This window comes from Medicago sativa, chromosome 8 (genome assembly GCF_051527215.1).
Source record: "Medicago sativa cultivar Bolivia chromosome 8, Bolivia_mono, whole genome shotgun sequence".
NCBI classification, from domain to species: domain Eukaryota; kingdom Viridiplantae; phylum Streptophyta; class Magnoliopsida; order Fabales; family Fabaceae; genus Medicago; species Medicago sativa.
The window spans coordinates 9,002,991-9,021,307 of NC_140756.1; the positions used below are offsets into that span (position 1 = coordinate 9,002,991).

Consider the following 18,317-nt stretch of genomic DNA (forward strand, 5'->3'; position numbering starts at 1 on the left):
GTTAAAAGTGAAAAAAAAAGGAACAACAAGTAATAATAAGGTAAATTAAAATACGATAATAATAATAATAATAATAATAATAATAATAATAATAATAATAATAATAATTGTACCAAAAAAAAAAAAAAATAATAATAATAATAATAATAAGGCCGTTGACAACAACAAAGTAGTAGTAAGAGTGGTTTGTACATGTAACAAATAAGAGTGATAGATAATATAATAATAAAAGTTGTTACAAGGAAAATATAACAAAATAATCAAAATTGTTACAAAAATAAGATAACCTAATAACAATAAGATTGTTACAAAAATAATATAATCTAATCTAATAATAATAAAAGCTGTTTCAAGGTTAATATTGAGATTTGAAATTAATTTAAGGATAATTATGGCAATGCAATAAAATTTTAAAGAGATTTGCTCCCCTCCCCTCCCCTTCTAAAAATTTTAAAGAGATTTGCTCCCCTCCCCTCCCCTCCAAAACTCTCGAACCAAACGGACCCTAAGAGTTAGGTATTCAAAGTGAAATAATTTACCCTTAACATTGAATTGTTAGCTACTCATTCCGTTTCAAAATGAGTGTCGTTTTAGGTGTTTACACACATATTAAAAAATGCAATGATTAAAAGAAAGAGAATGGTTATTTTACCAAATTATCCTTATTAACTATTGGTTAATTTTAAAAGTAATACTTTGGAAGTAGTGTGCGAGTATTAATTGTAGGGTACAATTGAAAAGAAAAAGTTATTATTGCATTGGAAACCGAAAGCGACACTCATTTTGAAACAAATTTTTTTGGCTAAAGCGACACTCATTTTGAAACGGAGGGAGTATGAAACAACAACACAAACACGAATATTGCAATAATGATAATTTGAAAAAAGTGCATTGTTTGAATGTACATGTGTTGATATAAGACACCATCAACACATGTGGCACATTAGTTTGATGTGTCAATGTTATATTTAGCTACAGAGTACCTAAATATGATTATTTAATAAAATAATTTCTTTCTAAATTTTGAGAATAAAATGGTTAAGAAAAAATATGTAAAAATAAAAACTTGACAATGTGTCAATGTTATATTTAGCTACAGAGTACCTAAATATGATTATTTAATAAAATAATTTCTTTCTAAATTTTGAGAATAAAATGGTTAAGAAAAAATATGTAAAAATAAAAACTTGACAATTTTTGTATAGAAAATTGATTAGTTAACCACACCCGTTAGACATTGAAGAATAATGGTAACATGGTTAAGCCATTTTTTACTATTGTATATATACATTTTACTGTCAACGTGGTTAAGCCTATGTTTAGTTCTACGTTTAGAGTATAGATGATTTGATTTTAGAGATGTAAAATTAATCTATAGACTTGTTTTGTTCCTCTAAAGTAGAATTGATTATTAGCTTTTGTTCAACTCAATTTTACATAAATATATCCAGACATAAACAACTTTGCATTTAATTTTCTTTTAAGTAAAATTAATTTTACAAAATCAATTCTTCAACGTCAATTTTTCTCACCATAAAACCAAACATGCCCTTATTGTTTGGGTTAAGGTATAAATGTGATATTCACAATATATTTTTTGGGAGGAATAGTTCTATATTAGGGAAAAAAACGAAGCACCAAAGTACACTTATAATCCATTGTATGACATAGTAACCACGTGGAATTGACGAAGACCAATTCCATGTAGAAACCACGTGGAATTTATGGATAACTAATCATGAGGAATTGAAGAATTAAATATTTGCACACAATATTTCAAGTTTATATCATCATCATGACGATGACCTAAGACCTGGGGAGAAAAGCAATGGATATTCTTAGACCAATTTGATTTGCAACTACTCTGTGTTCAACAGAGTACAGGTGCGATGAAATGGAGCAAGAAATAAAGAAAGTGTCTTGTTATATCGTGCCCTTAGGGCACAAGTTAAGGAATCCAAAATTAGAAGTTTTTTATTGAAAAGATCAAAATTTTGACTTTAAAAAATTGAATAAGGTTGAATGCACAACTTTTAAGATCATTATTTCTATTTAAATTCCTTAACATGTGCCCCAAGGGCACATGTTAACATTAGCCATAAAGAAAAGCGAGTTCAGCCTAGGCCTCACTTGTGACACGTGCTATGAGCTATGTGTCGCGAGTTCAAAGAGAAATTATCAAATTCGGTCTTGCATTGAATCACATCGCAGACTACAAGCTTCGCGTCACTCTCGTCTCAACTTGCATCGCGAGTCATGAACCCGCGTTGCGGACCAACTTTCCCAAAAATTTAGGAAAATGTTCGCCAATATAAGTGAGACACGTACTTGTCGCGGACCAACTACGTCTTGAATCCAACCAAACTTCATCACTGTTATATAATAATAACATTTAGGGTGCATAAATTGTAAAATTTATGTATCCATATACAAGTAAGGGGTTAGATAGCTCAACTAGTTATAGTTAATGGTTAAAGAGTTAGAGGCTTAAGGTTCAAATTCTAGCTAGGAGACAAAACAAGCATAGCAACATTTGTCATTCAAATTAGAATATGACGCACAAAAATTAAATGTCAATCAAATTCGAATAAGACGAAGAAAAATTTCCACACTTATAAATATTATATATTTCTCCCACACTTAATAAAATATAATATATATTTTACATACTAATGAAAATATTTGTTCCAACTAAATCCTAAATTTGAACAAAAGGGGGCAAATTTATATATCATAACATTCTCATCCCCCATCCAAGCATTTTCTTCAGCATAATCTTATAAATAGAGGATCGACGGTTGAGATTAATGAACTCTAATTAATATCGAAATGTTCGGAAGAATCTAAATGTGAAAAAATCCGTAGCAGATTCGTGTTGAACTCTAAATTATTACAACCATTTTTTCCTTTCCTTTGACAACCAAGAGTGTTAAGTCAAACAAAGAATTATAATACTTTTTTTTTTTGAGAGAAAGAATTATAATACTTGTCATACATTTTTTGTTAAAATGTCACTTATGTGACACAATATGATTAAAAAAAGTGACTAAGAAGGTAATATCGTGTCTGTCTTTTATTTAGTGTTATTGGTTCAAAAAATAATCACTCTAATTAATTCCATCAATTTTTCATGTTTTTTTTTTCATTTCTATTTTCTAAAATGGCTCAAAAGGTTACTATAATAGTAGTATTTTCTTTTCTCATATTCTAGATATAGACTATAGTATGAATCTTATGATGCCTTAGTCTGACTTGTAAAACCAATATAACATTTTACTAGTACATGGTTAAGGTTTTTTTGAATGGTAACATGGTTAAGCCTATCTTTGGTTCCATGTTTGGAGTATACATAATTGATTTTAGAGATGTAAAATTAATTTAGACATGTTTGATTCCTCTCGAATAAAATTAAATTAGCCTTTAAAATTGATTCTAATTAACTTGAATCTAGGTTTGTAGATTTTGCTTCACTCAAGTTTATGTAAATATATTTAAGGATAAACAACTTTACATTCAACTTCACTTAAAAAATAAAAACTTTACGTTCAACTCACTTTTAAGTAAAATTAATTTTACAAAATCTATTCATTCAAAATGAACTCTCGTGGCTTCAGAATCAAGCATGCCCCAAGTGTTTGTGATTAAGGTATAAATGTGACATCAACAATAGTTCAATATTAGAAAGAGAAAGAGAGAGAGAGAGAGAGAGAGAGAGAGAGAGAGAGAGAGAGAGAGAGAGAGAGAGAGAGAGAGAGAGAGAGAGAGAGAGAGAGAGAGAGAGAGAGAGAGAGAGAGAGAGAGAGAGAGAGAGAGAGACAAAAAAAAAAAACCAAAATACATTTTTAATCATGTGGAATTGAAGAAAATATGTGCACACCATATTTCAAGTTTATATCATCATCATCATGTGGAGTTGTTGAATAACTACATCACCATCAACTCACCAAGTTTATTCAATTATTTGTATTAGGAAAATGATTTACTATTTTGTTCTTCCACAATGTCTAGTTCAAATCTTGTAATGTGTAAGAGCAGAAGTACCATCTAGTCCTTTTGCATTAAAGTAGGCTGCAAAATCAGCAACTGTGGTTTCTCTGTATTTGGGAGGATTGTTTTCTGAAAATAGTTCCTTTATAGGTCCATAGAGTTTTGACGATGGCCTAAGACCTGTGGAGAAAAAGCATGCAACGGATATTCTTGGACCAACTTGATTTGCAACTACTCTATGTTCAACACTCTTGAATCTATCATTTGTTATAAGCTACAAGGTAAACAAACAAATAATTAGTTATGTGCTTACATCTTCTATCAATATAAACATAAGAATACATAAAACTTGCCTGCAAAAGATCACCAACATTAACTATGAGAGCTCCAGGTACAGGTGTTATATCAATCCATTTATCTTCATAAAGAACTTGGAGACCACCAATATGGTCTTGTAGAAGCACCGTGAGGAAATCATTGTCACAGTGCTTGGTTGTTCCCAAAGTCAATTCTGGTTCAGGACAAGGAGGATAATAATGGCAAAGAGCAATTAGCCCTTCAGCACAACCCATATCTTTTAGATGGTTTGGATTCAAACCTAATGCTTCTGACAAAAATTCAAACAACATAGTCCCTAGATTCATCACCTGTTTCCCATATTCTAGTAGTATATCTCTGCAAGAATTAGTAAATGAGAGTTAAATTCAATTTCAGACATTTGGACCCATTTGCTACACATGATATGATATGACAGAGAAATTATATAATATAAAGCACCATTAGGATATGATATGATTTTATTTTATTTATGACTAATAATATGATACAGACATAAGTAGTTATCATACGGTATATTTGATGCGGACAAGATAACAAATATGATACATTATTTTATGGATGACAAGAAATTATATATGATTAGATTATTTTGAGTCATTTTAGAGTTAAAATATCTAGTTTGAATGTATTTTAGTTTAGTTTTGTTAAGGATTCGATAAAAAGTCATTGAACGACAAAAAGGGGAAATTATGCTCGAAACGATGGAAATCCACCCAAACCAGACAACTTTGTGACCATGCTATATTTTTTACAAGTTTAACAATGATTCTTGAGGCATAGTGGTTTTTAAGTTTTAACTACAGAGATGGGAGAAAAAAAGTTTGAAAATTAACTTATACCATATCCTCTCATCAAACACTAAATTGAGATGCGATATGATACGATTATCCTATCTTATCTCTTAATTATCTTGCACACCAAACACAGCCTATATATTTTGTATAAGTTGGTTTATATATACGGATATCAGAGGCACTACTAACACGTCGACACAAGCAATAATTTAAAAAAGTAGTATAAAAAATATTGAACACATCTTTATCTAAAGTGTCGGTTGTACCAATGAAAATAACTAAAGTTCAAGGAGCACTGAGCACATAAATTGTATACATATGCATACAAACATACCTGCATACAACAGGAAAATCTTCTGGTTTGGGAGTGTCGGGAGCCAAGGAACAAGTACAAGTATCCCTCCAATTGAGTGCTGGTGAGCTATACAAATCAAAATTACTTTTATAAATAAATGATCCATGCATATCTCTTGTATAAAACTCCTTTTTAGCATCTGTCTCCATCTCATGAAACCTCTTCACACCATCCTTCATCTCCTCAAGAACACTTAAAGGGATTCCATGATTAACAACCTGGAAAAAACCCCAAGTTTCACATGCTTCCTTGATTTTGCTAACAATCCCTTGATGAATACTTGGATCTTTATCATTAATATATGCGAGGTCTATGACAGGAATAACATGGCTTGTGTTGTTGGCTATCTCATATTTGTCTGGTTGATGATGGAATATGCTTGGTATCTTCTCAATTCCTGCATCAACAAGTCCTTTTACACCAGCTTTTGTTTCATCAAATGCTTTGCGTTCATTGAATGTGGAATCAAGGTTAGGCTTGGTTGTATTAGTGGTTCCCATTTCACTTTTGTTTGTAGTGGTTCTGAAGCTAGATATTGTAACTAGAAAAGTGAGCAGAAGCAGCTTGAATTTATATTCTATGTGACACTAGAATAAGTAATTGGATTCAAATGACTATTGAACTACACTTTACATCAAATTGATGAAGAGCTATGAAGCACGGATCCTTGATACAATCTTTATGTTGACACCACAACTAATTTGAAAAGGCAAAATATTTAAATGTAAATGTGTCGGGGTTGGACATTGACACATAGCATACACTAATTTTAAGCATGGGAAATGCTAACTAATGCCCCGGGCATTAGATAAAAAGTTGAATGTAGAAATTTTGCTAAAAAGTAAAGTTGATTAGTGAAAGTGATATTTTATGGATTGGAACGGTTCATCCACTAAAAAAAATTGGGACTAATAATAATTCCATGGAAAGAGAAAAATCTAAGATCAAATAACAGTCGTCTCCATAGTCAATCTTTGATGTCACTGTTTGTAGAACTTTCACTACTATAAAATAGCCCCTTTTGTAAACTTCCAAAACCCATCACAAAACAAGCTTCATTTCAAAAAAAAAAAAAACATTTTGACCCATGTTTGTATTTCACTCAAAAAATCAAATCTTTAGGTCATAATTCAGTTCAAAGCTTCAACCAGTGAACAAAATCCTTATACATCTCAACACAAAACAAAACTAAAAATCAAAGCGAGTGAACAGTACGTTGAAACAGAAGACGCGATTGAGAGGTTGATCAAGGAGAAGAAGATGGAGAAAAGTAGGGGTGTTCGCGGTGCGGTTTGGTTCGGTTTTGAGCAAAAAAGTCATCCAAACCGCGAGATAAAAAACCATGCGGTTTGGTTTGGTTCGGTTGATTTTTAAAAAGTCATCCAAACCAAACCAAACCAATGCGGTTTGGATTGATTCGGTTTGTGCGGTTTATCGCGAGATAAAAAAATATTAAATTAACTCTAATATTGCTAATTTGTTACAAAATAAACATAGGACATTTTATTTTGATGTTTATATGATAAAATATTAGGTAAAACTTATATCAAAATAGGTACAATTAAGAAGAAACATAAGCATGAAACAAATTATTGGGAAGTAAAGGAAACAAATTCATCACCGGAAATGAATTGAAAGAGATGGAAAGGAATTAGAATCGAACATGTGGTGCAACAATGGAAAAATCGAATCAAAAGAGATTATTCTTGACCTATGTATTTGGGCTAGTACATATTTATGTAATATTCATTATTCTTGCGGTTTGGTTTGGTTTGGTTCGGTTCTTTGAGATGCAAACCGCAAACCAAACCGAACCATGCGGTTCGGTGCAAAAGTCATCCGAATTCATCCGAACCAAGTGCGGTTTTTTGCGGTTTCGGTTTGGATTGGTTTGGTTTGCGGTTTTTCTATTGGGTTGGTTCGGTTTTGAACACCCCTAGAGAAAAGCACTACGTTACGTGGGGCCGGGTTAAGCCCTTTGTGCGCGAAAATGAAAATAAACCGCCTTTTTTTATGGAAATAATTGAGGATTATATATCCTACCTCGAAAAAAATTAATTGAGGCTTTCATTGATAGGGAAAAGATAAGGTAATAATAGCCCATAAAAATTTACAAAATTTTTGAAAATAAATGCCACTAAAATAAGAGTGGTGTTATATATCGCCGGAGACAGTTGAAGTGTTTGGTAAAATTAGCCGATAGCTTTTGCTTTGAATAATAAGGGTAAATATGGAAGAAAAAATGAGAAGCTAAAAGCTATAAGCTCAAAAGCTACTTGAAGTAGCTTCGAAAAATAGCTTATAAGCTCTGAAATAAGCTATAAGCTCGTTGTACCAAACAGAGCTAAAGTGTTACCAAACGAGCTAATCTTATGCACGGATCACGAACATAATGTTTTGTAATACTCCACTCCCGACGTAGTTAATTTTGTCACATATTTTGATCTACTCCCTCCGTTTTAAAATGAGTGTCGTTTTAGCCAAAAAAATTGTTTAATGTCACTTTCGGTTTCCAATGCAATAAGAACTTTTTCTTTTCAATTATACCCTTCAATTAATATTATGTTACGCTACTTCCAAAGTATTATTTTTTTCTTTAATGAAAAGCAAACCAATAGTTGATTAGGATAATTTGGTAAAATTGCTATGACATTTGACTACTTTATTCCATTCCTTAATATGTGTGTAATTGCCTAAAGCGACACTCATTTTGAAACGGAGGGAGTATTAGAAAAAATTATAAAAATTTGATATTTTGAAAATATTCATCGAGACGAATCCAACTACATCTTATATGATATTATTTATCTTTATATATTAGTAGAAAAATATAGTAAAAGTATGTTAGGTCAATAACATACATTTTCAAATAGATCATCTATTGTAGGACGGAGGGAGTACTTAAATTCTATACGAGCCGTTCTATTCCTAGTGAAAGAAACATCTCAAACCTGTCACAAAGCATTTGAATAGTTGAATGATTCTTTCAACATTGGTTTATGTGTTAAAATTGGATTGGTCAATGTTACCGACATTGATCAATCCAATTATGACACAAACCAATACAACTATTTTATCTCTTTTTTCACATATTTTTATGTCACATAAGTCCTAGCTTAAGTGCTCAACTAACAAAAATACTGAAGTTGTTAGGCTGGACATCATGATCGGAAGTTCAAACCCCGACACCTTCACTTTGTGTGTGTGTGAGTTTATGATTGCTTTGTTATTTCGTCTATCAATCAAAAAATAAATATATTATCACGTGTCACATTTGAATTGATGAATATCATATGACATCATATCATAGAAGTGCAATCCATGTTGAATTAGTAGCTTTGATCCAATTGATCAATTTGACCCATTAATATTATTAATAATATTATTATTTCTATCTACATTCATAATAATGATAAAAATAATACGAAAAAGGACAAGGACAGCTTAGTGCTTTGACTTGTTTTCTATTTTTGAGCCTGAGTCTACACTACATATTTTGCTTGCCAAGGAAAGTTAACACAAAAGAATGAAAAAACAGAGTCTGATTATAAACTTATAACCCTTCCCTAAGTATACCTTAAATGTAAAAAAGCTGCAACAAGAAATAGCTATCAACAATAGCAGAAAGATAATGTGTCCAAATAAAAGGCAATAGAAAGTGACATAACCATAAATTAATACTCGTATAATAAATATGAGTAGTCATATTTTTAAATTCATTTTCACATTAATACTCTCTCACACACACACATATTTATTTCTCATATTTTCTTTTTGTTTATTTATTTTGTCATAGTTTGTGCTTCCTTCACACGCCCACTTCCATTTTTTTCTTTCTTTCTTAATGGATTAATGTCATTCGCTATCTTTGTCGATTTCTTGTGCCATGAAAATGGTTGAACATTTCTGCGTTTGAAATCAAACTCTATACCTCAGGGTTAGTGAGAGTGATGAGGAAATGTTAAGAAAAGAAAGTGATGGTGATATCTAGAGAGAGTAAACGCTAGTCAAAGCTAGCTGCGAAGAAATTATATGCATTTACAAATGGCTTTCGATAAAAAAGTGTTTACAATGGACTCTCAAAGTGTATATAGTTTCTTCAAAGCTAACTTTGGTTGACGTTTTCTCTATCTCTAGGTATAACCATCACTTCATCTTCTTTACGGTTCATCATCTCTATTGCTATCCTTCAGATTTTGATTTTTGACATAGAAATGATCTACCATTTTGACTTTGAAGGGAAGAATAAAGTGTCCTATGTAAACAAGTAGTCAAAACTATATTAGATCGGTCAAATTGAGAATCGGCCTGCCCTATAATCGGGTAAAACATGTTGTTCACAAGGTTCTTGTAGTCCTCAAGAAAATAGGTTTGTATCCCTATAATCTTAATTGCTGCTGTCCTCTGACTTGATGGAATATGTTTACACATTTTTTGTTAACTAAACAATGTAACCATATTTTCACTTTTATTTTATTTGTCCCACATTTTGTATAGGAATGTAACCATTTCAAAAAGGAAAAGTCTAATACTCTATTTTAAATATAATTTTCTCATAATACTAAATATTTTTGCAATCATATTGACTTACAAATGTAGGTAGCAAAGTAAATACTACAAAGTTATTTTAATTGTATTGTATACATGTTAAACCACCTAATTTATTGTGTGTATCAGAAATTTCCAATCTTGAAATATGGCAAAGGAGAAGTTCCATCAAGGCCTCTTGCCATGGAGAAAGAAACATAATCATGCACTGTTGTTTCCTTATACTTTGGAGGATTATCTTCTGATACTAATTCCTTTATAGGACCATAAAGCTTTGTTGATGGCTGAAAACTTGTGCTATAAAAGCTTGCAACCGATACTCTTGGACCGACATGGTTTGCCACCACTCTGTGCTCAACACTCTTGAATTTGTCATTTGTAATAAGCTGTTTCAATGAAAATTGTTAATTAGTTAATAGACAAAATACAAATGTCAAATTTTATGTTCTAAGAATCAATGCAAAATTTATGTTCTGTTTCAGATTGAACTTTGACATAAGAGAAAATTGTCTTTGACAATTATCAAAATTGTTTTCTAAGTATGGCTAATTTCCTGTTTCTCTTTTCAATACCATTTTAGTTTACATGTCACATTTGAGTCCAAATAACTGCATGTGTGAACTGACTTCAAAATCACACTCTTCCTCTATATGTCCTATTTTATAGACAGAATAATAACTATACATGAACTATGTAAACAAGTTTTACACTGGCATTCCCTAAAAAAAAAAAGTTTTACACCGTCATCTTTTGCTTATAAAAGAATCATGCACAGCCTTAACTACAGTCGCAAAAACATTGAAAACTTTGATGCTTATAAAAGAATCATGATTCATTCATTAAATGACGTATGTAGCCTATAATAAAGACTACATACGTCATTTAATGAATGAATCTAAAAATCAAACTTTTGCTTATATTAATGACCGGAGGGTGTAGGTGTAAAAAAAAATGTTTTATCCGTCTCAAGATAATTTGATCTATTTGTAAAGAAAATTATACTTTCAATATTTAAGGTAATATTAATTACATTTTTTTAATTGTATCACCTAATTAATACTATATATTGCTCTCAATTCAACATATTTTATTCTGTATTTATAGTAGTGTTAAATACGGTGGCGTATCCAAGACCCTAGATCGGGGGTGCGTACTTTTTAGCTTCACATATATATATATATATATATATATATATATATATATATATATATATATATATATATATATATATATATATATATGGGTGTCCTACCTCCGTCCCAATTTAATTGACCCAATTTTGTTTTTCACACATATTAAGAAAAATGTATAAATAAAGGGAAAGTGAAATATATTGTATTGGGAATGATAAAAGTAGTATTATTTAGTGTTATATTGTATTGGAAATGATGAAAGTTGTATTGAAAATTGAAATGAGTCGGTTATTTTGTGACACTTTTTTTAGAAAATGGGTCGGTTATTCGGGACGGAGGGAGTATCAAATAAGAGCACTATTTATAATGAGAGGATGAAATAATGGCCTTTGGATTAAATTAAATGGCTGAGATTAAATTTCCTTTTAGTGGGTCACATTTGTTCTCTTTCTTTTCCCTTCCTTGGCACTAGCGCCTTTCTCTCTCTCTCTCTCCCTCTCTCTCTCTCTCGTTGAAACCTTTCTTCTTCCATGTGACATTTTTCTTGTTGAGGCTGAGATCTTCAATTCATTTTATCCTGTTCTGGTTCATGATATTGATAAGCTTTGTGGATTTTTTTACAAAGATCTTCCTTTAATTTGAAGAACCACATGTTGATTCATAAAAAAAAGTTCTTTAAAATCAAGCACCGCATGGAATAAAAACACAATAGATTGAGACACCCATAGAGGCATCCAATTTGGCAGAGACACCCATCGTTTATTCAATTTCTCAAAGTTTGTTAATTTGTTTGAAATTTATCTCAAAACTTAGTTCAATTTTATGTTGGTAAGAATAAATAAAAAATCTCCGCCATTGTTGGACTGTAGAGAGGTTTGTGTGTTTATTTCAAGATGCAAGAGATTCATCACATGTAATTTCTTAAATTGAAATCAAATAACACAACTTTGATTCTCTTTATTTTCTATCGATTGCATGTTTGTTTAATTGAATTTTATAAATTCCGTGAATGCAAGTTTTAATTTTCCTTTGACTTAAAAAACCAGAAAAAGGGTCTTTTGATTACAATGATGGTGATAGTGAAGCTTTGACCAACTGGTGAAATTAAATCCATGAGAAGAAGAAGAAGAAGAAACAAAGAAAGTGTAGAAATTACTTGCGAGAGAAAGAGAACGAAAGAGTGGAGAAGATGAAAGGTGGATGTTGTAGTGCATGACCCTTTTTAAAGAGCAATTAAATTTGAAGCGTTGATTTTGATCTAATGGTCCAAATTAATTCCTCTCATCCTCTCATTATAATTACTTCTCTCACTTGATATGGCCTATATATATATATATATATATATATATATATATATATATATATATATATATATATATATATATATATATATATATATATATATATATATATATAGGGTTATGTTACAAGCCACCCTTTGGTGGTGTCTTTTATCAAGTCACACCTCAAGGTGTGATTTTCACTTTTTAGTTATAACTTTGATAAAAGACACCTTCATAAAAGGTGTTTTCTATCATAACCCATATATATATATATATATATATATATATATATATATATATATATATATATATATATATATATATATATATATATATATATGGGATTTGCTAGAACACTCCCACTAGTTTTTATGTGGGAGTGTTTTAGCAAGCTACACCCCTGATTGTTTCTTTCTTTCAAATCTAATTTTAGCCATTTTTATGTTATTTATTTTTGTTAGTGAGACTATTTAATTTGACCCTTGTCTTGATTTTGAGTGAGAAATCATAAACCCCAAATTTTAATTGAAACCCCAATTTTTTTCTCATTATCAAATCCAAATTTGAATCTTTTGTGAGGGGTTTAACTATTGTGTTATTTAAAAATATCATCTTACTCAGTTTGTGTCTCGACAATCAAAAGTGGATTTTAATGGATTAGGGAATTCTGTGTTTATAACATAGATCATGAATGGTTCAGTAAAAGTTTAATGGATTAGGGAATTATGTGTTTATAACATGAACAAATAAGCTAAGCTCCAATCTAATATATACTGATGATTTTTGTGTATCTACACAACATAACTCTTTTTTAACTAGTTCCATATCAACAATCCTCTTGGGCACCATCGGCATCCATTATTGGCTTGTCTTGATTCATTTCAATGTTACAAAATCTTACCTTATGTTTATTATACACATACACACAACAAACATTTATTCTATAAATTGAATTTTATTAGTGAATATGGCCTAAAACAGAAGAAATTTTTGGCAGGGTCATTGGGATAGGCTCGAACAATGGGTCTCAATGGGATTTGTGTTACTCACAATAGCCATTATCCTTCATTTTACCCACGGTAAGCTGGTGTGACAACCTCTACTCAAAACCATCTAAAAAAGATAAAATTTGAGTTCAAGATAAATCTTAACAAAAATACTTATGGAATATTGCAGCTGTCCTAATTAATAATCAGCTCTATAGTATCAGCTATGTTTGTTTCATTTCACAGTTGGAATTGTCTTCTCTGCCCTCTACATATTGGTAATTAAAGCACCATATATATTCAAGTATAAAACTTCATTCAATTGTTCCTTTTTTTCCTTTATTTTTTTTTTCACTTTGTGGTTCTTTAATAAATACTCTTGATAATAACACATATTGATGTTTGGGGGCTTCGTACTCCATTCTTGTTCTTGGAAAGGATAGGAATGAATTCTATGTTAGTGTTTGTGATGGCCTCTGAGGGAATTTTTGCAGGATTTATAAATGGATGGTATTATGAAAATCCAAATAACTCACTAGTAAGAAGCAGCATTTTTTTAATTGGTAGCTCCCGTTATCATGTTAATGTTTATGATTGAAATTACTCTGCATTTAAAACTTAGGGATCTCCACAATTCAATAGTTTCCCATCGTAAGTTTTACCTTTATAATCAATTATTATCTTCTGCATTTTTATCTCACTTCTGATATGGATTAATACTTATCCTTTCAACTATTTTCTTGCTTCTCAACTAGCCAATAACCATCTATTTTTTGTTTTTTTGAAGGTTTGTATGCAGCTTTCTACAAATAATATGATGTGATAAAATTATTTATTATTTTAAGTATATGGTTATCATGTTAATGTTTATGATTGAAATTACTGCCCTTTCAAAATTTGCAGGTTATTAGGGATCTCCACTCTTCAATAGTTGAAGAAAAGTTCCCAGAGTAAGTTTTACCTTTATACTCAATTATTCACTTCTGATATGGATTAATACCTAGGTTATTTGAGAGTGGTCAAATTTGTCCTAACTTTGTAGAGCGCTCTCAAATAGGTGATTATGAATATTTAAGAAAAGTTCATTACTACTGCCAAATTTCACTCATATCAGTTCTTCAAAGAGTATGTTAGGGACTAATTGATATAGTAAGTGGTTAAATATTGGGACCAACTTGACAGTTTAATAGTGTCAAAGGTGTTTTTGACATATTTATAAGCTCGGGGACCTATTTGAGAGCGCTCTATAAATTCGGGACGAATTTGGTGGTTTAATCGTTGTTTTGAGTTTGTTTACCAAATTGAAAATCTCCTTTTTAAAAAAAAAAAAATTAAAAATAAACTGCTGATAACAACTTCTCATTTGGAGGATTTTTTTTTCCTCGGTCATTTTTTGAAAATCTATAACAAATGAATGAAAACTTGTAAAAGCGATTATTTTATTGTTTAAAAATGATTTTTTTTTTCAAGCAAAAAGTTGTAACTATTAGGTTCGAATTGTGTTTTTGATTAATTATGGGTTATTTTTTAATGTAGGTGAAAAGAATAAAAGAAAGTATAGAAGAGAGTGAGTTTAGGGTTAATGAGGTTCATGATCATGACCAAGATATATCGGTGTGCCGAGCTAGGATTAAAGGAATGGCATGCACAAGTTGCTCCGAGTACGTTGAGAAATCACTTCAAATGATTGATGGAGTGAAAAGGGCAATAGTTGGTTTAGCTTTAAAGGAGGCTAAAGTTCATTATGATCCTAGCCTTGCCGATCCCGAGAAGATAATTGAATCGGTAGAAGATGCGGGATTTGGAGCAGAGCTTATTAGCTCTGGGAATGACGCAAATAAAGTCGTTGATTCTAGCGACAATATCCATCGTGCACAATGATATTGTAGGGCCTGTTTGTACGGTTGCTGATCCGGTTAGTGGGCATTTAATTATAGTTATTATGCTATTACCGATACCGATCTCTTTAAATTAAACTTATGAAACTTATATTTACACTTTGGGATCTAATTTCTAAATGCCTATTGCAATTGTTCATCACGATATGAATATGAATGCATCATGTGACTATGATGCTTTGATGTTAATGATTCATTTATCTATATCATTTTGCTAACATGTCCGTTTATGGGTTTGACTCAAATAGGGTATTTGGATTTGTTTTGAATGTTGTTGTTTTGTTTTTCAAGTTTTTTTGTAAGGTTCAAGTTTGTTGGGGTTTTAGATTTTGTCCACTTTGATCCTTTGTCCTTATAATTTTATGGATTTTTGTGTTTGATTTTTCATATAATTGAAGCATTTGAAGTTGCAAACATTGCCAATGTTTTTAGTTTTGTGGAATTTCTATAATAAAAGGTATTTGAAATTCATTTTTCTTTATCTATAACTGGTGCAGCCATTCGGTATGACCTTTTTCAAATTCATTCTTTTCTTTATCTATTCTTTCTCTATTTCTTGTTGGCAAAGCAACTTTCTATGGCTGTCTGCTACCTTTCAATCGAATTTTGGCCGGTGATTCGCATTCCGCGTGTGGGTATGTCTAAATCTTAGTGTTGCTTGAAATTACATCTGCTCAAAGCATCACGTGATATTTTTGATTTAGGATTATGATTGTGTATGCGGTAAACATTTGTTCAAACCCCTAGGACTACACCTTTTACCCACAAACGAGAAAAACATGAATATAGAGTTTCCACCGAAATGCAAATCGAAGACATAAATGGATTGTGTTATTTTTGTGTTAAAAATTCTCTTCCCGAGTGCTCCGGTAGACATTTGATTTAATGATTATACATTTGGTGGTAGCTCCGATAGCTTCTATGGCCTAAAATTTATCAATTCCTCAAAGTGCTGTTGAACTAGATAAAGACTCAATCCAAGTTTCATCATAAAATATATGTTTTAGTCTACATACTTCATCTATTAATGCTTTGATATTACTGCTGCAATCTTGTTATCTAACATGATTCCATACTTTTTTACGAAATGATTCCTTCATGATTGATCTAACAAGAGCTCCCAGCTTTTTTTTTCATCAATTGTTTGATTGTGCTAGTATCAAATTTAATTACTAGTTGTCATTGTAGAAATTTAATAGAATCAATCATATAAGTTGTCTCTTTTCTTTACCGATTCGATGTGTTTGCTTGGTTTATTAGCACAATGGCTGAAAATAGGGTATATAGTAAAGGATTTTTTAAAAAAAAAAAAAATTCGTTTAGCGTCGGCCGTCGACTCTATGAGTTATAGTTAACTTTTGAATATTGACTTTAGCATTGGGTGGCCGACTCTATAAAATTATGTTGACTACTTTAATGTTGACTTTAGAGTTTGCCGGTCCGACTCTAAGTGATTTATTTAGCGTCGGTTTAGCTAACTCTACATGATTTGGTTGACTTTTCGGATGTTGGAATTAATAGCCTCGGCTCATTGTAGAGTCCGTTTAAAGTCGGCATAACCGACGCTATCTTAGCCTCGGAGTGCGAAGTCCGATTCTACCCGGTAGCTTTGAGTTTTTTAGCCTCGCCCCGACTCCGACGCAAATCCAACGCTAAATCGGTGTTAGCGTCGGTTTTTGTCCCGTTAGAGTGGGTTTTTAGCCGACTCTTAAACGTTGTTTTCTTGTAGTGATAGTCTCTAGAATTAGAAGAAAAATAAATATGAATACAAGAAAATACTTCATCCATTCTTAGATACAATGTCGATCTAGGTTTTTCGACACAAATTTAAAAAAGTTAAACATAAATTCAATAATTTTTCGGATGCGGACTTAAACTTCAACACCTCAATTTATATGAAAGTTTATAATGACTTTGTTTTTTCGTCTATCTTTTTTTCGTGGTATTCGGTGTTTGAACCCCGAATATTACATATATTATGCATTGTTAGTAAAAATAATATTAATTTATTTATTGAGTATTATATATTATGTCATTTCGTCGAAAATATATATATACTATGTCATTTGTATCCCTTAAAAAAATATACTATGTCATTTGCGGAAGTTAGATTAAGCCGTATACCTTAATTAGTGGTAAACTTCTTATAACAGACTTGCGGTACACATGATTCACATTATTTTATTTTAACGTTGAAGAGAAATTTTATTTTAAGTTATAATATAATAAAATAAAATGGAGAGAAGTAATTAAAAAACACTACTAAGAAAGTAAAAGTTGTATGTTGGTGTGCGGCGGTGCCATCTCTTACGCGTCGGAAGGTGAGAGAAAAACTATTGGACTTGGGCTAGTGCGGAATGTTGGTGAAACGGTGTGTAGAGGTGCAAAATAAATATTTGAGGGTGTGCAAATACAAAAAAAAATAAGATTATTGGCTGAAAATTTAAAACTCCGGGGTATGCGGGTGCACCCCCTCACTAAGAGGTGGCTCCGCCCCTTAAATACATCAATACTCGATAAAGATAATTTAATAAAAATATAATCATCTCTTTATTCAAAAAACTATCATCACTCTTTTATTTATATATTTTAAAAAACTATCTCAAACAATCAAAAAAATCATTGTTGTGTGAGGAGAGAAATAGAGCGTTGTCCATATAGTCTGTGAAAGTTTCTATTTTGCAAAATTGTTCTTGGAAGTATTACTTCGATTAACATGCTGAAGTTTCAGGTCTATAATAATAATAATAATAATAATAATAATAATAATAATAATAATATTATGACGTTGTACTCACACAATTTCAATTGTCCGATCTTAATCATACAATTCATATTATGAGTTCACATATCATAAATCTAAACATACAAGTCAAAATATAGACAATCATATCATATCATATTAAAATTGAATGGTTCATATCAACACCAATATAAATACACAATTGCACATAATTTATTTCCTCAAAGTCATGGTCACCCACCTATGCTTAC

The 18,317-nt window shown here is 31.1% G+C and overlaps 1 protein-coding gene and 1 long non-coding RNA gene across 2 annotated transcripts; one reads left to right on the forward strand and one right to left on the reverse strand.

Moving 5' to 3' along the window:
• Positions 1 to 3,856: 3,856 nt before the first annotated feature.
• On the reverse strand, positions 3,857 to 6,219 carry LOC146896717 (1-aminocyclopropane-1-carboxylate oxidase homolog 3-like). The gene is made up of 3 exons (XM_085738698.1): positions 5,455 to 6,219; positions 4,341 to 4,662; positions 3,857 to 4,261 (listed from the first exon to the last, which is right to left on the reverse strand). The coding sequence occupies exons 1-3, from the start codon at positions 5,973 to 5,975 to the stop codon at positions 4,010 to 4,012; spliced, it is 1,095 nt and encodes a 364-aa protein (XP_085594824.1). The 5' UTR covers positions 5,976 to 6,219; the 3' UTR covers positions 3,857 to 4,009.
• A 7,188-nt stretch (positions 6,220 to 13,407) lies between these two features.
• On the forward strand, positions 13,408 to 15,529 carry LOC146896718 (uncharacterized). The gene is made up of 3 exons (XR_015023950.1): positions 13,408 to 13,518; positions 14,329 to 14,375; positions 14,962 to 15,529. It is a non-coding gene; the product is annotated as an uncharacterized LOC146896718 (long non-coding RNA).
• The last annotated feature ends 2,788 nt before the right edge of the window (positions 15,530 to 18,317 follow it).